The 20,901-nt window shown below is 40.3% G+C and overlaps 1 protein-coding gene across 2 annotated transcripts in view; it reads left to right on the plus strand.

Moving 5' to 3' along the window:
- The first annotated feature begins 3,864 nt into the window (after positions 1–3,864).
- The window catches only part of NUBPL (nucleotide binding protein like), a 93,658-nt gene continuing 76,621 nt past the window's right edge, over positions 3,865–20,901 (plus strand). For both annotated transcript variants that reach the window (XR_005565494.1, XM_039386471.1), the window contains exons 1-3: positions 3,865–4,002; positions 4,921–5,068; positions 10,758–10,792. Coding sequence is in view for 1 of the 2 variants with exons in the window: in XM_039386471.1 (XP_039242405.1) it covers positions 3,865–4,002; positions 4,921–5,068; positions 10,758–10,792 (321 nt within the window). In the remaining variant the exon portion in view is untranslated. The remainder of the gene's footprint in view (positions 4,003–4,920; positions 5,069–10,757; positions 10,793–20,901) is intronic.

Consider the following 20,901-nt stretch of genomic DNA (forward strand, 5'->3'; position numbering starts at 1 on the left):
TTAAAAGAGAAATTCTAATGAATGAGAGGCAATAGTGGGAGATGTAAGGACTCTCCTCATATATGCCTGCAGTTGTTTTCTCCTCTAAGGCCTGAAATTCCCTACTTACATGTTTGTAAGATGTGCCTTACTGATACATCGGGAGCCTGTTACCCCCAAGTATGACACCAAGCCCACATGCACAAGCTCTGCCAAGCTGATGCTGATCTCTGTAGGACCAGATCAGTATCTCAGCATGAAGTAAAGCAGCCTGGACGTTGCTTTAATTTCCACGAGGAGCATAACGAAGGTAAAGCAAAGAACTCACACCAGTGGGCATTTTGAAAAACCTTGGGAACAACTCCAATTTAAAAAAGCATGGAAAAAAAGGGAATGTGTTAACCCCAGGTATCCTCCTTGATCTCTAGCAGTCTGATGCTCAGATGGAAACAGCCTCTAGCTTTTAAAACGCAATCACAGTGAGGGTTTTCCTCGCTTCTCCAGAAGTGCCATACTTAGGGCATTGTATCTTATTTTACTATATTACAATATGTGGAAAATTATCTAATAATTGAATGTATTCATCTATATTTCTTAAACATGCAACATCAGCCTCATTGTCCATCACATGAGCTTTGAAAACTGGCCTAAAATTTAACTATGTAAGAATTCCTTTCTTCATCAACCAAGTAATTATCACCATGTGGACAAAAAAAAATATTAAAAATCAGCATTTAAAATGTATTTATCTTTAAGGTGCCAGGGCTGGCCAACCAGCCAGGGAAAAAAAACCCCAGAATCTGAGACACCCCCCGCCCCCATGCCACACACTCACTCCAGTATGCAGTGGTATACCTTTGTAGTCAAAGATTACAGGCCTGATCATGAAGCTAAAATGACCCCTTAGTTTTGAAGAACATTTTTTTAGCCACTCTTTAATGTAATTTTTAGTTCAAATTGTGACCAAAATAGATGGCTCATATGAGAAAGAGTTTGCAGTGTGCCTTTAACTTACTATATTACTAATATGGTACTATGCAAACATCCAGAAATGAGAATGGAAACACAGGGTTCCATCAGCCTTGAAAGCTTACGGTTTTGATAATATGCTCTTTTTTTTAGCTGCTTACTTCCTACTGCATACAAATCAACCTAATTAGCTACCAAGTAATTTTTCAAATGTTAATTAATTTTGAAATTTGGAGTCATTTTGGCAACAATTTTTTCCTAGCTATACCTGGATACCTGTAATTGATTTTAGGTGGAGAAAGAATATATTTAAACACACGGCAGTCTAATTTCAGACAAAAATCAATTCTATTTTTATCATGTTAGTGTTCAGGCTGAATAGCAATTTAAAGTCTATGAAATATTTTGTTACATTTACTTAAAGAAAATGTTATCAATTTGCATTAAAACTAAATATTGTGTCTTTCATTTTGTTGAACTGTTGAAAAGTCTGAAGTGGAATTTTCTGAAAGATGCAGAGATTCCTGTAGTTTCCATCGAGACTCGAGTCTGGCAGTAAAAACTTAGTTAATTTTTGGTTTCATTTTCTTAGACTCATATTTTAGCACTGTATGTGGACTGCAATAACATGTCGGGCAAACAACACAGAACAATATTTTCAAATGTTAAAATTTAAACGGGACACCCAGAACAATTATGAGAAATGTATAATCCATAAAACTGTCTCACAATTATTAGAGATGGTGAAACACTACTCAGTCAAACCACAATCAGTGTATTCCACTAAAGTCAAGGTATTTTGAAAATGTCTCCTTTATTGCTGAGTAAATTGATTTCCTTTCTAATGGCCAAATCCTACTTTTCGTATTTACATTCAATACAACTTACTGCCATATTAGCTACCCTACTATTAACAAACCAATGCTAAAAGAAATGATTAAAACTAAAAATATTGAGAATTGTTAGCTCAGTTTCAGTTTGTGCTAGATCAGCTTTACAAAAAAAAGCAAGCCCACAAAAATATTTGGGGATTATTCCAATCAGTGTTGGAGCTATTCTCAAAATTAAGCAGTATCTCATAGAATGTTTTGCTATATTCTTTTCTTTGTATAGACTTTGAAGTGATGCATATCTAAAGTGTATTCCTACCAGTGATCCTGCAGTACCAATTCCATTTATGTGAGATGCACAATATTTTGCACTTTAACACTGCCTCCAACTGATCAAAGTAGAAAAAACAATTATGCAAATTTTCTGCAATGCAAAAGGTAACATGGTTTTGCAGTGAAAAAAAGGCCCTCAAGGCAGATCTATATTGCAGTTTCAAAATGAAATGGCTTATCGATTTTCAGTATTCATTTGTGTTTTGGTTTGATAGTAGGGTAAATTATTGGGAAACTATTTGACCACTTCAGGTGTCTGTGCTGGCTATGCAAAATATGAGAATTGCTTAAAGCATACGAAAAAATATTTTTATCATTATAATTTATGTGTTGTGGCTGAGCATTGGAAAACTGTAGGTTTGAGCAAAATGCTTGATTAGTGCTTTTAATAATAAAAGACAAAAAATAACATTTAAAATAGTAGTGAAAATTCCACTCACTGTGAAAGAGAGGAAATTTTTATCATAATAATGCTTTAAACTGATGTAAAATCCTCTGATCCATTGCATATTACAACAGATACCAACAGAAGACACTATCTACGCTGTATTTTATATTTGAAAACTAATGGCCTGAAACTGCCAAGATCTGAATTACTTCTTTAATACCACTCAGATGAATAAGGCTTGTTCATGGAATTGTCAGGAGCAAATAATGTCAAACCGATCTAATTTCCTTCCACAAAGTGGTTGCAGGCCTTGTAAATGGGAGAGAAGCAATAGATGATGTGTCTTGAAGCTTTAAACAAATCTCACTGAATATAAGGAACAGAAATGCGGTTTTGATGAAACTTTTACTGAGAGAGGGTAAACTGGATGGAAAACTGAAACTGTGACTAGAAAAACGATCGGTGCCAAGCAATAGGACAAGAGGCAACAGGCAGAAAGTGATGCAGAGGAAGTTCCACCTGAATATGAGGAAGAACTTCTTTACTGTGTGGGGTTACTGAGAACTGGAACAGATTGCCCAGAGAGGTTGTGGAGTTTCCCACAATGGAGATACTCAAGAACTCTCTGGATGCAGTCCTGTGTCATGTGCTCTCGGATGGCCCTGCTTGAGGAGGGAGGTTGGACCAGATGTCCCACTGTGCTCCCTTCCAACCTTACCCATTCTTGTTATTCTATACTTCAATATTAGCATTATTAAAAAAACCCAACAAAACAAAAACCAACACAAACAAAAACAAACAGGTGGCATCTGTCTTGGCTACAGGTCTCTTTGTTCTTTTACCTAATGACCCCAAGGAGAAAACGGGATATATATATTTGTAGAGAATACAAACCAAGACAGGACCAAGCTCTCGGCCGACCATTTTGCGGGCCAAGATGAGAACTCAAAGGCATTGACAGGCCGAGGGAGGGCTGCAGAGAGCGCCAGAACGACCCTCTGCGGGGACAAGTACAGCATTATAAGGAGCAAGTCCGAACCAATTTGTAATGCGTGTGGTCACTCGGTGCTGATCCCTTGGCCCCATTTTCCTTACAAACAGAGGCGGGGAGCCGCCTTCCGTGCTGCTGCTTCACAGTGCCACCGCTTGTGCTCTCTGCGGGAGGACCTGGGTCTCTTCCACCCAAGTGCGGGGCCGCAGCAGTTCTCAGCGCCAGACTCTCGCATCCAACAAGCCGCGCTCTCTCCCCGGCACAGCCAGCGCCACCGCCTCCTCCGGGGCTCTGTGCCGGGCGGAGCGCGGGGGCGGGCCGGGGCGCGGGCAGACAGCGCCATCTCAGCGCGCCGGGGGCGGGGCGGCGGCGGGATGGCGGGTCCCGCCTGGCGCTGGGTGCGGAGCGCTGCCCGCCTCCTCCCCGCCGCCGGCGGGCGGGCTCCGGCAGCGCCGTCGCGCGGTCCGGGTTGCGCGCCCGCCGCTTGCTCCGCTCCGTTCGCCGGCTCCGCGGTGAGTGAGGCGTGAGCTCCGCCGTGCGCCGCGTCCGCCCGGGGCGGGAGGGGAGCGGAGCGGCCGAGCGGCGGGCTGTGCTTCAGGGCGCGCTGCGCAGGGCGGCAGGCGGGGGGACCGCCGTAGTCTGGATGCCCTGACGGACTGTGTCCTGCGGTGGCCAGTTCGGCAGCAGTATCCCTGCGGGAGGGGATGCGGTCGCTTAGGTCTAGGTCTAGGTCTAGGGCAGTGTTGGGCTGGGTAGAGGGAGATGGGGTCTGCCTGCTTTTTGCCTGGATCTGAGTCCACTCCCAGAGAGTAGCGCGGCGCTCACCGCCTTTGGCGGTGAAATTGTACCTTCCGGGAGCAGGTGGGACGCTGCCCGCGGGGATGCTCCACTCGGCTGCTCGCTCCGTCCTGCCGCGGGGCCGCGTGTGGCTCCTCTGCCGCAGGAGCGGCGGAGAGGATGCCTGTGGCACGGCTCGGGGCGGGCACAGACAGCCCTCGGGGCAGCTGCCTGTGCGGCACCGCCTGCCCTCAGTGCCTCGCGTTCTGCTGCTTCGCTTTTTGCCGTGTTTGTTGCGCCTGAAACAACTGTGCAGAAAGGACGGCTAGGTTGGCCTCTTTTTTTTAAAGCTTCGACTTTTAAAGGAGTGCTTTGGTTTATTTCAATACAAGTCCTCCTTTTTTTTTCTTTTAGTTTAGGTGTTAAGATGGATCATATTTGAGTCTAAGCAAAATGCGACTGGGGTTACTTTTAAGTTGGCCCCGTCCCTGCCCGCCTTGTGAAGCAGGCTCCCTTTGGGAGAGCCCGCGTGCCAAAGGGTTTTCTTGGACTAGTAGTGACAATTTCTCAGTGTGCAGGTGGGTTCCTTCGTGTCAACTCTGCGAAAGCTGCATGTTGATGCATACCATTTACTTGCATTGTGGTTTTGTTAGTCCTCGAGGTCCGGGGACGATTCTCTTGGGGACAGACGCGCCCGGATCCTGTCACGCGGGCTGCCAAAGCAGAAGCCCATAGAAGGAGTTAAGCAGGTGGTGGTCTTGGCTTCTGGGAAAGGGGGAGTTGGAAAATCAACAACAGCAGGTAAGATTTGACCTTTTTTAATTGTTGACTTTGCACATTTTCTAATACTTGGTAAAGAATATTTGGATGCTTGTGTCATTAGCTTGTAAATTGGTTCCACTAACACTGCCCTTTACCTCTGTTAAGTCCCATTGCAGCCATTGAGAATCTGTATGGGTACAGAAGTCTTGCCTTTAAATAAGATATAAATGGAGCAGACAGCTTTGAAATAGTATCTAATAGTGCAGCGGTGTCCTGAGACAGTCTGCTTTAAGAGGCAATGTAAGCTGAGGTGAATTGGATCATGTGGTAGTGCGGTGGCACTTCCTCTAGCAGCTTAGATGTGCCTGTACAGTGCCTCTCTGCTATGTGAGCGTGGTCATGTGCTCTGTCGAGGACACTAATATTTAGAAAGGCTCAAAATCAGGAGTGTCCAATTTTCTCAACTACTTATATAGCTGTTTCATAAACAAAAGAGGAAACAGTAATTGTAAACCACAAAACTGTCTAATCCACCATTAGGTTTTAGATTAATTGTTCTCTAACTGTGCAGTTGTTCCTAGGTGGTAGAACGAGATAATTCATGGGTTACCAGTACTGCAGAAATTTTCTTGAACTTAAACAATGATGGCAAAATGGAAAAATAATCATTATACCAGCAACTGTGGTAGCCTTCTAAGATGGGGTTACAGTTGTGGTGGATGAGGGAAGAGTGACTAGTGTTATCTCCCTGGACTTGTGTAAAGCATTTGGCTCTCTCCTGCACAACATCCTTTTGTCTGAACTGGAGAGACTGGGATTTGGTGTATGGACCACTTGGTGGATAAGGAATTGGCTGGATGGTCACATTGCATCCAAGTTTGGGTCCTCCAGCATAAGAAGGACATGGACCTGTTAGAGTGGGTCCAGATGAGTGCCACAAAGGTGATCGGAAGGCTGGAGCATCTCTGCTGTGAAGACGGGCTGAGAGAGTTGGGGTGGTTCAACTGGGAGAAAAGAGGGCTCTAGGGAGACATTATAGCAGCCTTCCAGTACTTAAAGGGGACTTATAAAAAGGAAGGAGAGTGGCTTTTTACATGGGCAGATAGTGATAGGACAAGAGTGAATGGTTCTAAGCTTGAAGTGGAGAGATGTAGATGAGATGTTAGGAAGAAATTCTTTACTCTGAGGGTGGTGAGGCACTGGAACAGGTTGCTCAGAGAAGCAGTAGATACCCTGTCCCTGGATGTGTTCAACGCCGGGTTGGATGGGGTTTTGCACGACCTGGTCTAGTGGAAGGTGTCCCTCTCCATGGCAGGGGTTTGGAGCTGGCTGATCTTTAGAGTCCCTTCCAACTCAAACCATTCTATGATTCTGTGACACTGAAGGTAAACTTCTTTGAAAAGGTCTGTGTAAAGTGTTAGAAATTTGTTTAAAGATCTCTTCCTTAGCATCTAGATTGGAGAAGAGTCATGCTTTAGTTGAATGATGTGTACTGTTCATGTCCAGTTGTTGAGAATAACAGATGGATATAGCTTTTAATTTACCATTTTTTGTTTTGTATTTCAGCCGTGCTTGAAAAGGGCTGTTGGACAATAAATACTAGAACAGACAAACATGATACCTGTACTAAAAGTAACTATACTTAGAAAAAAATAATTTCCTTTTATTTTTTTAATCTATTTATCTATTATCCTATACGTGGGATACACATACCTATACAAAGACATGCAAAATAATTAACACTTGCATTTCTTAACCATCAACCAAAATGTACATCATTATAATTCATGGTCTGGTTGTTTCAGGTAAAATACCAAATAACTGTCTGTCAAAAGTTTACAAAATGAACATAATGTGAAAAGTAAATTCAGACTATTCTTCTTGTGTCTGCAAACAAATGTGTGAATTCAAGTTCTGCTAACTGGCACCTATATGTAATTTCTACATAAAATATAACATGTATAAATAATACTTAAAGCTGGGAGAGAGTTTGTTCCCATGCATTTAAAAATAAAAAATCAGGGTTCAACAAGCATTAAATAAGAGATTAGAAATGTAAATGAACCGTTCAAATGTAACTGTATTGGACAGCCTTTTTTAATGAATGTATTAATTCATAATATTGAGAAGAAAATCTATATTCTTGTTTATTATAATGAGAATAAATTTAATGATTCAGGGGGACAACAAAAGATCAGATAACTAGTATAAACAAAAGTATTGCATGGCACCATTACTGAATTATGTATTTAAAATTATATTCTTTGTAATTGAGGTTTGTGGGAAATATGTTTGGGGACAATTCTGTTGACACATTTTGAGAGCAGGAATTTAGAAGAAAAGAGAATAGTAAGCACCTCTAATTCCTAAAGCACTACAGAAAATAGTCTTACTGCTTGTATCTCAGAAAGCCTATCAGGGTTCTTTTTATTGTTTTGCTCAGTGTGGTAATGTTTTAATTGCTCTGGATCTCCATTTCTGGACAAGAGGATCTGCATTCTGGTCAAGTTTGTCAGGGCCATTCCTTTACCTGTTGAATAACTCTCTCTGTTTGTTGCATTTGGCTTTCATGTTGTATTCTTTGTTGCTTCCAGCGCTTTTTGGTCTTCTGAGATCAGTGTAGTCAATGATTAGAAGCAGTTGTGTTATAGGAAATATATTTTTCAATGCATGTTTAAATGCTTCAGTTGTTTTTTGTTGTTGTTTCTTTTTGTCTAGTACAAGTCTTGGATTCTTTGTTTGTTTCCCATGTTTTCTGTCACTTGCCTGTCAAGTTGCTGTCTTTTAACAGCATCCTTCTGTATTTACTCCATCTGGCCAAAGTTTAGGGTTTGTGGTGTGGGTTTTTTTTTTATTTTATTTTTTTTTTATTCTTTCTCTGCTGTTCCCTCTTTTGCATTAGCCTGAAGATGAGAGTACTGAAGAAAATTGATCTTGGCATGAGAAGAGGTCAAGGTGTGGTCTTGAAAGAAGAGGCATTTTTTATTTATTGGAAGTCTTGCTGTTTTCAGCTGTGGAAGTAAAATAAAATTAAAGACTGATGTTCTTGCTCACATTTTGATAATCCTGAAGTTTGGGGAAAATAAAACTACTTACTATGTGGGCCTTCAGACATTTTTAGCAAAGACTAACAGTCTGAGATTTGTTAGTATTGTTCAGGAAGGCTGATACATTTTACCATGTGTTGACTTTATCTCAGTCATATTTTTATGTGTTTTAACTTTTTTTTCCCTCTTGCGTACTTTTGTTCTGCATGTAGGATACACTATTATTGAAACTTTTTTGATTTTGGGCCTTCTCTACATGGTAAAATATTCTGATAAATTCTGTTTCTAAATGGCGCTTATGTTGAGACATAAGTATTGAAAGTTATCTTTTGGAGTTCATCTAAATTATCTATACATATTTTATTGATGATGTATGTTAACCATGTTACAGATACAGGCACACTCAGCTGGTTCTATATACGTCTGATTTTGGACCAAGAAGTTTTATTTGTGTTGTTAGCTCGGTGTTTTGAGACTTCAACCATGCTATTCCTACGGCCAGTTTGGATTTGGAAGTTAGAAAGTACACGGTAATAAACCTTCCCACCCTTGTGCTGATTTCAAGAAGACTAGAATCATAGAATATCCTGAGTTGAAAGGAACCCACAAGGATCATCAGAGTTCAGCTGCTGGCCCAGCTCAGGACCATCCCCAGGAGTCACACCTTGTGCCTGAGAGTATCGTCCAAATATATCTTGAACTCAGTCAGGTTTGGTGCTGTGACCACTTCCCTGGGGATCCTGTTCCAGTGCCCAGCCCTCCTCTGAGTGAAGAACCTTTTCCCAATGTCCAAGGCTTCATGCCAGGTTTAGGTTGGATTAGACTAACTTGGATCAACCTGTGCATCATTCCTGATACTGGTTGGCAGGTGGAGCTGCTGGTTTAGCATGAGTGCTAAACCCATGAGTGGAGAGACCATGATTAGAAGTTGCCTGCTTAGAAGTTGTATAGACTTTCTGGCATGTACTGCCTTGCTCTCCTGCACTCCTGGCTATAGGAACTTAGTAGTTAGGGCCAATATGAATGTTTAGGATCAGGTTAGGTCCTATGCTACATGTTTACACCCTCTTGGAACTGACAGTAATACAAATACAAGGGAGTGCAAGATTCAGCTGGGATTCAACATCAAGTGTTCAGCTAGATATCTTGCTAAAAAACTTAGGTTTACGTGCTATACTGTTTCCCTTCTTTCCCTTCAGTAGTCAAATATTTTTTATTAAAGAAGCATTGTGGATCATACATTAATTTTCACACATGAAAGGTGTGTAAGAAGAAGATAGATGTATGAAGTGATTTTTAAGACAGTGTCTATCTTCCTTCAGATATGAGTTGCAGTTAATTTGGTTTTTTTTCTTTTTTATTGATAATAAAATTGGTTTGCTCGTTTTTTCCCCTTATCTGTGATTTGTAGAGTGGTCTCCAACTTTCAGAAGATGAATTTTCCCATGATTGATTTGGGGAATAATTAATCAAGCCTATGTTTAAATAGCAAGTTGAAGAATAAAATCTATGTGCTTTATTAGCTTAGGAGTAAAGAGATGCTGTGTGCCTCTTAGAGAAAGCTGTACAGTTGTCCTTGTTAACACCCTGCCCGTTTTGTTTGAAGGAGCTTACCTTTTACAGTGCTAAGTTCTTCCGGATGGGAATCTGGCTCCCCAGCTTGTTCTCAGAACCATTATACTCTTCTGGTAGAACAAGACTGACTGCAGCTTAGCTCTGTTGAAAGGTTGTGTGGACTGAGAAACAGCAGTATGTAAAGAAAACAAAAGATGTTAGGAAGAAAGAGTTGTGTGTGTTGGGTTTCTTCTCGTGGTGTTTTTTTTTTTTTCCTAAAACATGTTACTGCTTGCATTATAAAAATTACTATTTGTTTATACTGAAGCTTCTGGGAGGTCTTCTAACATAACTGAAGCTGGTGAGCCATTAAAGATACCATTTCTTGCATGTGCTTTTTAGTTATGGGAATTAAGTATTCATGGAAATATAAAAGCTGTAAACAAACTCAGTCTTTTTAGTTGCTTCATCCCTTTTTGTCTGTTTCTTTAGTTGTTACAATTGCTTTCAGGTAGATGTGATTTTGTTTTCTGACATAAAATATCAAGTGAAAAGCATACCTTGCACCTTGTTCCAGGAAACATCTATGTTCAATATATCACAAGAAATCAATAATAGTGATATCATCTTCCTGGTCACTGTGCTTTAATAGTTCATGCCAATACTTACCTAAATTCTAGTTTTATGAAAGTTCACTGGAGACTGTTACCAGTGAAGGGTGAAGGTTATCAGTGACAGGGTGAATTTAGTTTTGTAGTACAGTGTCCACTATTCAGAAGTGGGTACCTCAAAATTTTTTCCTTAATGTTGTGCTTTGGCAAAATACTGAGATTGTTTTTATTTTGCAATGTCCTCTAGAAACTTAAGAGTTTGCAAGTTTTTGCAGATTAAGTTTGTTCACTTGTTAACAAATGTGGACTGAAATGTGAGTGCTGCTGCCACTTAAACCGAAAATATTGTAGAGGTGCAAGAAGCTAAGAACCAAGATGATGATGCAATTATTAAATAAGTGTCATGTATTTATATGATGTTTTCTCATGTTAGTAATGATAATGTTCTCAATATTTAGGAATTCAGTTTTCCCGGATTTAATCTTTTTTTTTTTTTCTCTTTTCTCTTTCTTGCAGTAAATATAGCCCTCGCCTTAGCAGCAAATGATTCGGTAGGTAATCATCTAATTATCAGCCTTAATGTGAAATGTGTGTCATATATCAAATGGTTACTGCTGAGGGCAGTCACATACATTAAATGTATTTACTCTGACAGTTAATTTCTTTATTTGTTTTTGGTGGACTTCTGAGTTTCTGTTAATTTGTTTCTATTTTATCAGTACCATTAATAACTTAATAGATCTCATCCTTTCTCTTGGTTTGGCTGTGTCCTTTCCCTTGTGTGTTACTGAGTTCAGTTCTACAAGTATGTATAGATGTAGTAGAGGATGCTTGTGCAGGTTGGATACGCTTAACAGATAATTAAATTCTATCAATTCAGAATACTGATTCAAAAATATAGGTCCAAAGATTTACTTTTTCTGGAGAAATTATTATAAAAATACTTTATATATAAACAGCTATGGGAAAAAAAGAGCTATGTATCTTCCTTAAAGCTTGGAAATACTTTTTTTTTTAATGAAAAATTATCATTCCCCAGTTTGGTATTGCACAAACTGTTACCTGGACTATAAATAGATGGTGGGAACAATTCAAGTGTAAAAACCACAGGTGTTCATTATGTCCACCTGCTGCTACAGACTGGGGGTAGTTCCATTGTGCACATTTATTGCCACACATGTATACTCAGAAGCAAGCCTCATTTCCTATATGAGGGTGTATAATGCAGGTTTTGTGCTCATAAAACATTAAACAGAAAGATCCTCAACTACTTTAATCAGATAAACGTAGCATCTTTTTAATGTTGTAAAAGATGAGTAAAAGAAAACAACAGGTAGAAAGAGCGAGGTTTACATTCAATCTGCACACTTTCTGTAGGAATTTTATATAAAGTTAAAAGAAATTTCCATAAACTCACTTAATAAGAAGAATGTTTAAAGCTGTTATATGAAATATGTACTGTTTGTGATGGCATCTGATCTTGTTATTTCACAGTTTTAATTCTGTGTTTTAAATAGGCTGTTGGAGTAATTTGATTTCAGAGAAATCTGTCATCTTGAAAGCAAAACTGCTTGAATGGTTCCTTCTAATTAACTTTAAAACATGGCATTTGCTGTAATACTTTTGTAAAACAAATGTGAGCCTGCAATGTGATCTGTTGTTGGATGGCCATTGAGTAGCTCCATGGAAACCATGGCAACTAATTGCACATAACTTTCAGTACCAGTTTATATGTTTTTAAGATTGTGTCTGATACTTTTCAAACATGGAGATAAAGCATCTCTTAGTAATTCTGACATAGACAAGTTTTGGGATTATGCCCTTTTTTATGAGTTAAGCATCTGGCTTTAAACATAATAATGTGATATACCACTTCTGTAGCCCATTAAAACACTCATGAAGCACACAAATAAGAGAGACCATAGTCTAGAATGACTGAAGAGGTTACTGCTGGAGTTATGTGGCAAATCAGAGACTGAGAACTAATTTTACATGAAATTGAGCCAAGAAAGTTAAGCAAAGGCAGAATGCACCTGCCATTTGTGATGTTACCATTCTGTGTGAAGTCGCAGGCCAGCGTCTGGTGGATGTTAATCAACGAGGAGGAGCTGAAAGTGATGAAACAGCTGTGACTTGCATGAACCGATGGTCACAAGTTAGCAAGCTGCTACCTCGGTGAAATTGTGCAATGATGTAGTTACAAGTTAGAAAATATGAAATTAAGGTGGATTGAATAAACTCAACTTTCTCTTGCTTGTTCATGCATTAATATTTTTTTTGTGGTTTTTTGTTTGTTTTTGTTTGGGTTTTTTTTGAGATAATGATGCGTACATCATGTTTATGTTTAAACTTTGGCCTCGAAGTCACTGGTGTGCTCATTTGTGTACTCACATTGATTTCAATTCACTAATTTTGTGAGTCAGGCTTTTGAAGTGAGTATCTCAGGCTTTTGAAGTGGATCTTGTTCCAGGCTAGGATTGTCCAGTGCTCTGAATTGTAGAGGTCATTGCAATGATCACTTTTGTTATGGCGAATGAAGTTGTAGTGGGTTGATCCTGGCTGGATACCCTTAAGTGCTCACCCAGCTGCTCTATCACTACCCTTCCCAGCTGGAAAAGGGAAGAGAGAAAAAGATGGAAAATGACTCGTGGGTTGGGATAAGGCACTTTACTAAAGCAGAAAAGTAAAGCTTGTGTGCAGAAAAGCGAAGCGAAAAATAATGAGGTTTATTCTCTACTTCCCATCAGCAGCAATGTCCGGCCATGTCCTGAGAAGCAGGGCTTCAGTGACTCATAATGGTTTCTTAGCAGGCAGCCATTGGAGACAATGGATGCCCCCCTTCCTTCTCCTAAGCATTTGTATCTGAGCTGACATCATATGATATGGAATATCCCTCTGGTTAGTTTGGGTCAGCTGGCCTACTTGTGCTCCTTCCCAGAATCTTGCCCTTGACTGGGAAAGGAATGTTACATACTGATGCTGTGCTCAGCAGAAGCCAAAACACCGGTGTGTTATCACAGAATCAGCTGGGTTGGAAAGGACCTCTGAGATCATCAAGTCCAACCCTAGATCCACTTCTAGCTACCAATGCAAAGCACAGCACTGTGAGGGCTACTATGGGGAAATGAACTCCAGCTCAGCCTGACCCAATACAGAAGTAAATAAGGAGTTTTTTTTTCCCAGAGTCCACTGGTGCCTCCTGCTGAAGTTTATAGTGAATTTCTTTATCCTCAGACACACAGCAGTGGATGCCTTCATTTTATGTTTAATAACTACTGATTATGGATTACCTTCCCATGGTTTTTCTTCTCTTCATTGCTTTTGTAAGTTAGTCTCTTTCAGAGGAAGCAGTAATGATTATGTGAGTAAATCAGAGCTTCAGGAGCCCCCTGCAACCTATTACAGTCCTTATATCTCTTATAAGCAAAATACAGATTTATTGAAACTGATCTTGGACTTGATGTACTGCTTAAAGGAGGAAAGAACGATTCATGGAGGAAGATAGATCACCATGACAATAAAGGTCTGTGCTTCCTTCATTAGACACAGTGTGTTTGCGTTATAAATTCTATGTTTGTAACTCAACTGTTCTTTTTCTAAGATAATACAGGTCACAGACTGTTAAGAACAACTGTTTTCAGGTGAGGGTGATCTGTAAAAGATGCTTTCAGAGGAGACTGGATTAGAGTAGATTCTTGCTGTGTTCAGTGACAGCTGTGACGTCTTGTTTGATAGTCAAACTAGAAGATTAAAAGTCAAAGCATAAGGATTTTTTGTCCTCTTGATAAAAGAAAGCATCCTTCCCTCTTCTCTTGAAAGTCTACTTTCTATAGTTAAAAAAACAAAACCAAAACCCCACTGTTTCTATAGATAGACTTTTTTTTTTCGCATGGAAGCTTTTTCAGTTATTGTAGTGATTGTCTGAAATACTAGGGCATCAACAGAGGCTTGGACATTGTCATGGTCGCACGGTGTTATTGGCAGAGCCGAGATTAGAATTCGGGAGTTCTAAGTCTTGCATACTGGTTTTCAGTCTGTTTGGCGTATTTTTACCTCATGGTTACAGAGTAAATAATTCAATACTGGATTTCATTTAGATGCCTAGATACCATGTCCAAGACAGAGTAGGGGTTTTGGAGAGGTTTTCTATTTTTTCTTGTTTGATTTTAGTTTTTGATTCAAAGCCAGGGAAAACAAGCAGGACAGCCTCTTATCCGTTCCTGGTATATTAGTTTTTTGGTACCCTGGGTTACCTGTTGTAGATGGATTAGTTAAGAAATATATAAGCTCTTGGGCTTGTACCAAGGCCTGTAAATCTATACAATGTTCTTTTTGTGTTAGGAAATAACTTAAAGTCTTACCCTTGTGTCCTGTTTTTAATTGCTCGCTTAGTTTGACAGCTGATTCTTTTCATTCTTTTGATGTATCAGCAGTCAGTTGTGCTCCCCTAGGAGCACTTGGGAAGAATTTTTGGGTTTTGTGCCAGGACGATTCATACTCAGACTAGAATGACTATTTATGAAAGCTGCCTGGCCAGAGACGATTTATTATAGTAGAAACAAGTTGAATTAATAGATGGCAGCAATAATAGGGTAGAGATTGCTTGTTTATGAACAGAGTATTTTAGTGAGCAAACACCAGCTGTGCATGACTAAGGATGGCACAAATCCAGTTGGGAGGCTGTATGCTTGTGCTGTCACTATGAGGCAAGCTCCTCAGTCAGATTTCCTTTGACTTGCCTTTTAGATGCAGGAAGATTTACATTTTTCATTCTAGAATGAAATGTTTTTGTTGTGAAGGACAGAGGAGCGAGAAGTAAAACCATATGGAACAAGTTAGCATGTAAGCAGAAGCAAGTGGCTTCTGCCTGCAGCAGTGGGGACGTGTGGTTAAAGGCAGCAGTTTTCACTATTCTAGCCGAGCTCTGCGCCAAGGGATTACGGGGTCATGCAGAGTAGGACCAAAATTTGGGATGCATCAAGGGCGATTTGAGCTCGGGGAGTGGCCCCCGTTCCCAAGCAAGCCCGTGGGTTGCTGAGCAACGCGGGGATTTCGGCAGGGCCCGTCCGTGTCCGTGTCCGTGCCCGTGCCCGTGCCCGTGCCCGTGCCCTTGTCCGTGCCCGTGCCCGTGCCCGTGCCCGTGTCCGTGTCCGTGCCCGTGCCCGTGCCCGTGTCCGTGTCCGTGTCCGTGCCCGTGTCCGTGTCCGTGTCCGTGCCCTTGTCCGTGCCCGTGTCCGTGCCCGTGTCCGTGCCCGTGTCCGTGTCCGTGTCCGTGCCCGTGTCCGTGCCCGTGCCCGTGTCCGTGCGCGCGGGGAGGCGGGGCCGGCAGGGGGCGCGCGGGCAGCGGGAGGGCGGGCCCGGCGTGAGGGGGCGGCAGCGGGGGGGAACTGCAGCGCCATCGCTGTGAAATGGCACAGCCCGCTGTAGTTTCCTTCTCTTTCTAAACCAGGAAACTCGCATGGGTATCTGCCCAATATACACATAGGCGAGTAAGAAGTTTCTCATACATATATGGCAAGTTACAGCGCAGAAATGACGTAGTGAGGAGCTGAGTCTTCATGGAATTCATTATTGTGATACCAAAATTAATTTTAATTTCTTCGAAACGTGTATTTAATAAAACATACATTTTGAAACTGCTCGAAAGCCGCCCACCTTTCTGCCTCTCCTTAAATATTTGGCTCCTGTAACTAAGCTATTTGTCCACAGGGTAATATTTGACTGCTGCATTCATAGATGACTTCACAATGTATATACATTTCTTGTTGGTAAGGAAAAAATCCACCTGGGAGGACAAACAAATCTAGAAGAATTAGGACAATAATAGGCTCCTTCGCTGAGTAATCGTAGTGTGAAAGCAGGTTTTGACCTGTTTTGTCTTCCTCCTATGCAGCTTTTCTAATTATTAGGCTTTGATTTCTAGGCATCTCTACCTCTGTTGCTTAGAGAATCAGCAGACTTTAATTGCTGTAGATAAGGTCTTCATGCTTGTTTCTTAATGCTATAAAGTGTCAATAAAGGTGGAGATGCTAGTTAGAATTGATTGGGATTATTTTGCAATGACAGCTTCTAGATCAGCTGAGAAAATGAGGGAATAAAGCTTTAAAAATCTGTTTTTCAAGTAAAACATGAGTGAAATTAAAAATATTTTAAAACATAGACATCTTAAAATGTTTTATTTAAATCAGATAACTATATGCTTAATTTGAAGAAAATTTCCCCTTTTTTATTATGAAATATTGCCTGTAGAGTTAAGTACCTGCATCCTTAGTCTTCAAGTCATTGAAAGCCTAGTGCAAATATCGCAGAGACTGATGTGAAAGCTGGAGCATGTTTGTAATAATTTGACGTGCTGTGAAAGTGGAGAGGCATCTTGTAGAGATGGGGTAATGTTAGGGATTCCATTTTGGTAATTTCTTTTTCAGTGGTGCTATATTGAATTTTTTTGAATGGGATACATAATGTGCAGGAAGGCCAAACAAGGCTGAATTACTGGTATCTGATTATTAAGAAGCTTGAGTAGGAGCTAATGCAGACTGCTATGGAAGGAAAAGGACTTTTAAACCAGTAGCAGACTGAGTGTTTAAAGCAAGTTTGTGTTTCTAGGATAGAGAGCGAGGAAACTGCAGTGGTACATTTTTGGCTTTAATCCAATTTACAGCTAGGCACTTAAATATTGTGTGCAGCTGAAAGAGTTAGAGAATTAGGGATTAGAAGATGGCTATTCATTGTGTCAGTATGTCAAATGAGGAATCCATAGCCTATCCTGATATTAAGTTCCCTTTTGTCCTGTGTGTTGCTGCTTGCAGTTCGGGATTAGCTCTAAGTCTATAATGACATTAAAAGGGTAAATTGAGAGTCCTGGTGGTGGATTAAAAGCACAAGCTTTAAAATAACTGGCACCCTCACTTAGCAAAGCTAGAATCTCTGTCTTTGGAATGGACTGCAGCTACTGAATGCTGGGAGCACTTCTAGTGTAGGAAAGCCTTCACCATATAGAAAAACGACAGCTCATTAACCTGTGCCTCTATCCCTCCCAGACTGAACACCAGGGAATTCTGGTGAGCTGCAGAGTTTACTTCAAAGTAAAATACCATCCACTAACATCCAGTGGGGATACGTATGCCTTACCAAGTATGGAAAAAGTCTCAGATAATATGAGCAAAAATGAAATTAATGCTGTCAAAGAGTCTCTGGATGCTTAGCAGTAACGTAGGCTATGTTGATTAACAGCTATTTATAGCAGCTTCTTGTGAGTTCCTTTTTTTATTCTTTTTCTTTATTCTTTTTTTTTTCCTTTCTTTCTGTTGGTATGAAGTCTTTAATCAGGTCTGTTCCTCAATAAAGCATTTGGCAACTTGGAAGAAATTAATATCACCATATTCTCCTTTGCACACAGAATTATGTGGGGAGGGATCCTTTGTGATATGTGAATAGAACTGGTTGCATTTGGTTGAAAATTTGTTACTGGAAAGTGTAATTGATTTCATTGTTACTATTCCCTGAAAGACGAAAAAGGGAAGCTACATAAAGAAAGTGTAGGGAGAAACTAAACAGTTCTGAAGTGTCTGTTCAAATAGCTAAGAGGATGGAAGATATGGGTCATTTTATCATGAGTATGGACTTATGCCATCTGAACAAGGATTGTGTATAGTAAAACTTACCTGCCTAAGAGAACAAACATAATAGCAATTGAATATTTTCTAATCTGCATGAGGAAAAGCAAAGGAGGCAGAATTTACTGGGTTTTTTACAAGACCTTTCTCTACCAGGACTTTGTCTAATATGGCCTTCAACAACTTTATTTTTTTCCCCCAAAATAATTATAACTAAGTTCAGAGCTTGAAAATAGTTGGTTTAGAATACAGCTGTCTTCCAAATCTTGATCATTTTGCTCACAAGGCAGTGGCCAGGTTCAAGGACTAAAGTGAACTTTAATTACATTGATAATCTTGCCAGAGAAGGTAAAGGAAAGGATCTTTTTAGTGAGGTTCTCTATGCCTGTATTTTGTACAGTGCACAAAATGAAGCTTTGGAATTGTCATCTTTCAGGGATATATGCAAGAATATCTTCATCTATTGACGTAGCATTTGGTTTCTTGTAAATATAGAATCTCTACCTGGTGACTGTGAAAACTTGTTTTCGTTTCTTAGTGTAGGTGAGAGAAATTTCTGAATTGCAATGAAAACTTCACTGTATTGGTACTGGGTTAAGAGCTGCAGTGATTATATAACTTATAATACGTTATGCTGAATGTTTGTCAGAAATCTTTAGAGAGGTCTAATGGGGAAATTAATATCTTGCTGAGAAGATAAATGGTAGTGAAGTAGAAAGAAGTATGTAGTCCATGATGTAAAAGCAGAAAATGAAGAGGAATTATAGTTCCTTAACACAATCCTTTATTCTGTAAATTTTTTTTTGTGGTCTTAAGCTCACCAGTGATCAGGTGAGACCATGGCAGCCAGTACCAGTGGTGCAGAAAGAGCAAATCCTAGTGGTAGTTGGCCTGTGCTAGAGAGTGTTTATCTAGAGAGGAGAGAAATCTTAAAAGCATTGGTAAGAAGGTAAGTGTGCACATTTCCGAGTTTTTAAGTATAGTTTTTGCTAACAAGAGAGTACTTTTGTGTTTTCATGTGCCGACAATATATTTAATTTTAATATTGTGTTCTCTGCCTGATGGGATTTTGATAAGGCTCTTATTCTGCATGAAGAAGACAATAATTCTGTATGTGTTAGTTTGTATATTTTTTTCAAAGTAGCTTCCAGTGGCCAAGAATTACATGATTAAATCATATGGCAATGGTTACATAGTCAGTTGTGTCTGTGTGAGAATTTAAGCTGTTTAGAACTTGCAGTCATCATCATGGCTGGGCTTCGCGAATGAAGATTTGGGAAAGGCTCTACCCACGTTTGTTACAAGCACGCTGGTGGCTAATGAGGCCAATGCGAGACAGACAAGTCCGATTGCAAAAGGCACAGCAGAAAGACTCCTTAGGTGGTAAATTCTGCAAGACACGGTTCTTTCTGTGTTGTCTTTTCTCCTCAAGAGTGATCCTGCGTGCGTTCTCAAAGGAAGCAGCAGCGTTATAGATGGTGTGTCTCCAGGCCTCCCGACTGGAGGCCAGAGTAGACCAGTTATGGTGATCAATATGGCCAAGGCTGAGATGTTGTTTCAGGGAGTCCTTGTATCTCCTCTTCGGGGCTCCTCTCTTGCGGCAGCCAGTGGCAAGTTCACCATAGAGCAAGATCTTAGGGAGGTGGTGGTCCTTCATCCTGGAGACGTGCCCTGCCCAACGCAGCTGTGTTCTCATCAACATGGCCTCAATGCTTGTGACTGCTGCTTAGAACTTGCAGTAAGGCAACAAAAATACACAGGTCTCTAGAAAGTATTTTCCAAGTGTAGTTAAGTTGAAGATTGATTCCGACTTTTGTCCACAGCTGGGCAGGTGGAAGGAAAAGGACAAATGTTAACTTGAGAACAGCTGTTTTGAACTTGGTTATTGTTATGTCCGTCTGGAGAGATGGAATGCTGTTAGTTTAATAGCACAGGGTAGAAACACGTTTATAAGGAGAAAATGCAGCCATAAGAAGATAGTGGAGTTTTATTTCCTGAATCCTTTTCCTGCAGAGTGCCGAAGGTGGCTGTAGCAGTGGTGTGTGCTCTGCTCTGAAAAACACTTAAAAGCTTGAATGTGCTTTACGTACTGCATTTCTATTTGTATAACTAGTAGTACTTAAGAAAAAAAAGATTCAGCGTCAGAATGATATGTATATGCATATGAAAATAATGCCAGAGGGCATAAGAAGAATCTTAGAGCTTTTTTCCCCCCCCTCTTTTTATTTTAAGTTACCTTCTTGGTTCTGCTTGTGATCCCCTGTAATCTGTTTCTTCTGCCCAGATGTTCTTTTTTTACCTTGTCTGATGTTATGCCTGTTTTTTTAGGATTTGTTTTAATACAGCAATGCTTTGAAAGATGTGCTTGTTTTATATGAGGTGTGGGTTATATGGGGGAAACACAATTTATTAAAATTTAATTTAATTTCTTAATTATTGTAACATGCATCTGGATTACATTTCAGTCAGCATGAGAAGTATCTGGTGTTGGTAATTCTGATGAACAGTTTCATGTGGTAGCATCCAGGTGTGTGCATATTATTTCTTCTCTTGGGCATTTAAAACATAGTAAATGCTGGAAGAGATGATCTGGACTGTGCTGTGCCTGCCTTAAAAGATCCCTTGGTAACTACCATAATGTATTTCCAAGATAGTTAAACCTTGAGTAAAGGGTTTTTATTGGTATTCTAGGGATGCTTAGATACTGCAAAAGCAGGGATAGCTGGGAGAAACAAAACTCAAAACCATAGCTTATTGGGCCAATGCTTTGTGTGTAAGCTGCTGCTTTTAGGCAGTAAGAATTCTTACCTAACATGTTGAATTGCTTGGTGAAGAAAAAAACCCCTGCCTTAGGCTATCTTTAGTGAGGTTCTGCCAGTGATTTAAAGATTTGCCAAAGGACCTTTCTCCTATAATCCGGTAGAAAGCACCGTGCTTACAGGAACACTTGTGGTTTTGTAAACGTGAGTTGTAGAAACTCGAGGATCTGTTAATTATTCTTCTGTTTGAAGACAACAGTTTTATTGAACCATATCCATGAACAC

Source organism: Pipra filicauda, unplaced genomic scaffold (genome assembly GCF_003945595.2).
Source record: "Pipra filicauda isolate LSUMZ 115617 unplaced genomic scaffold, ASM394559v2 scaffold11_size5308982_pilon, whole genome shotgun sequence".
Classification (NCBI taxonomy): domain Eukaryota; kingdom Metazoa; phylum Chordata; class Aves; order Passeriformes; family Pipridae; genus Pipra; species Pipra filicauda.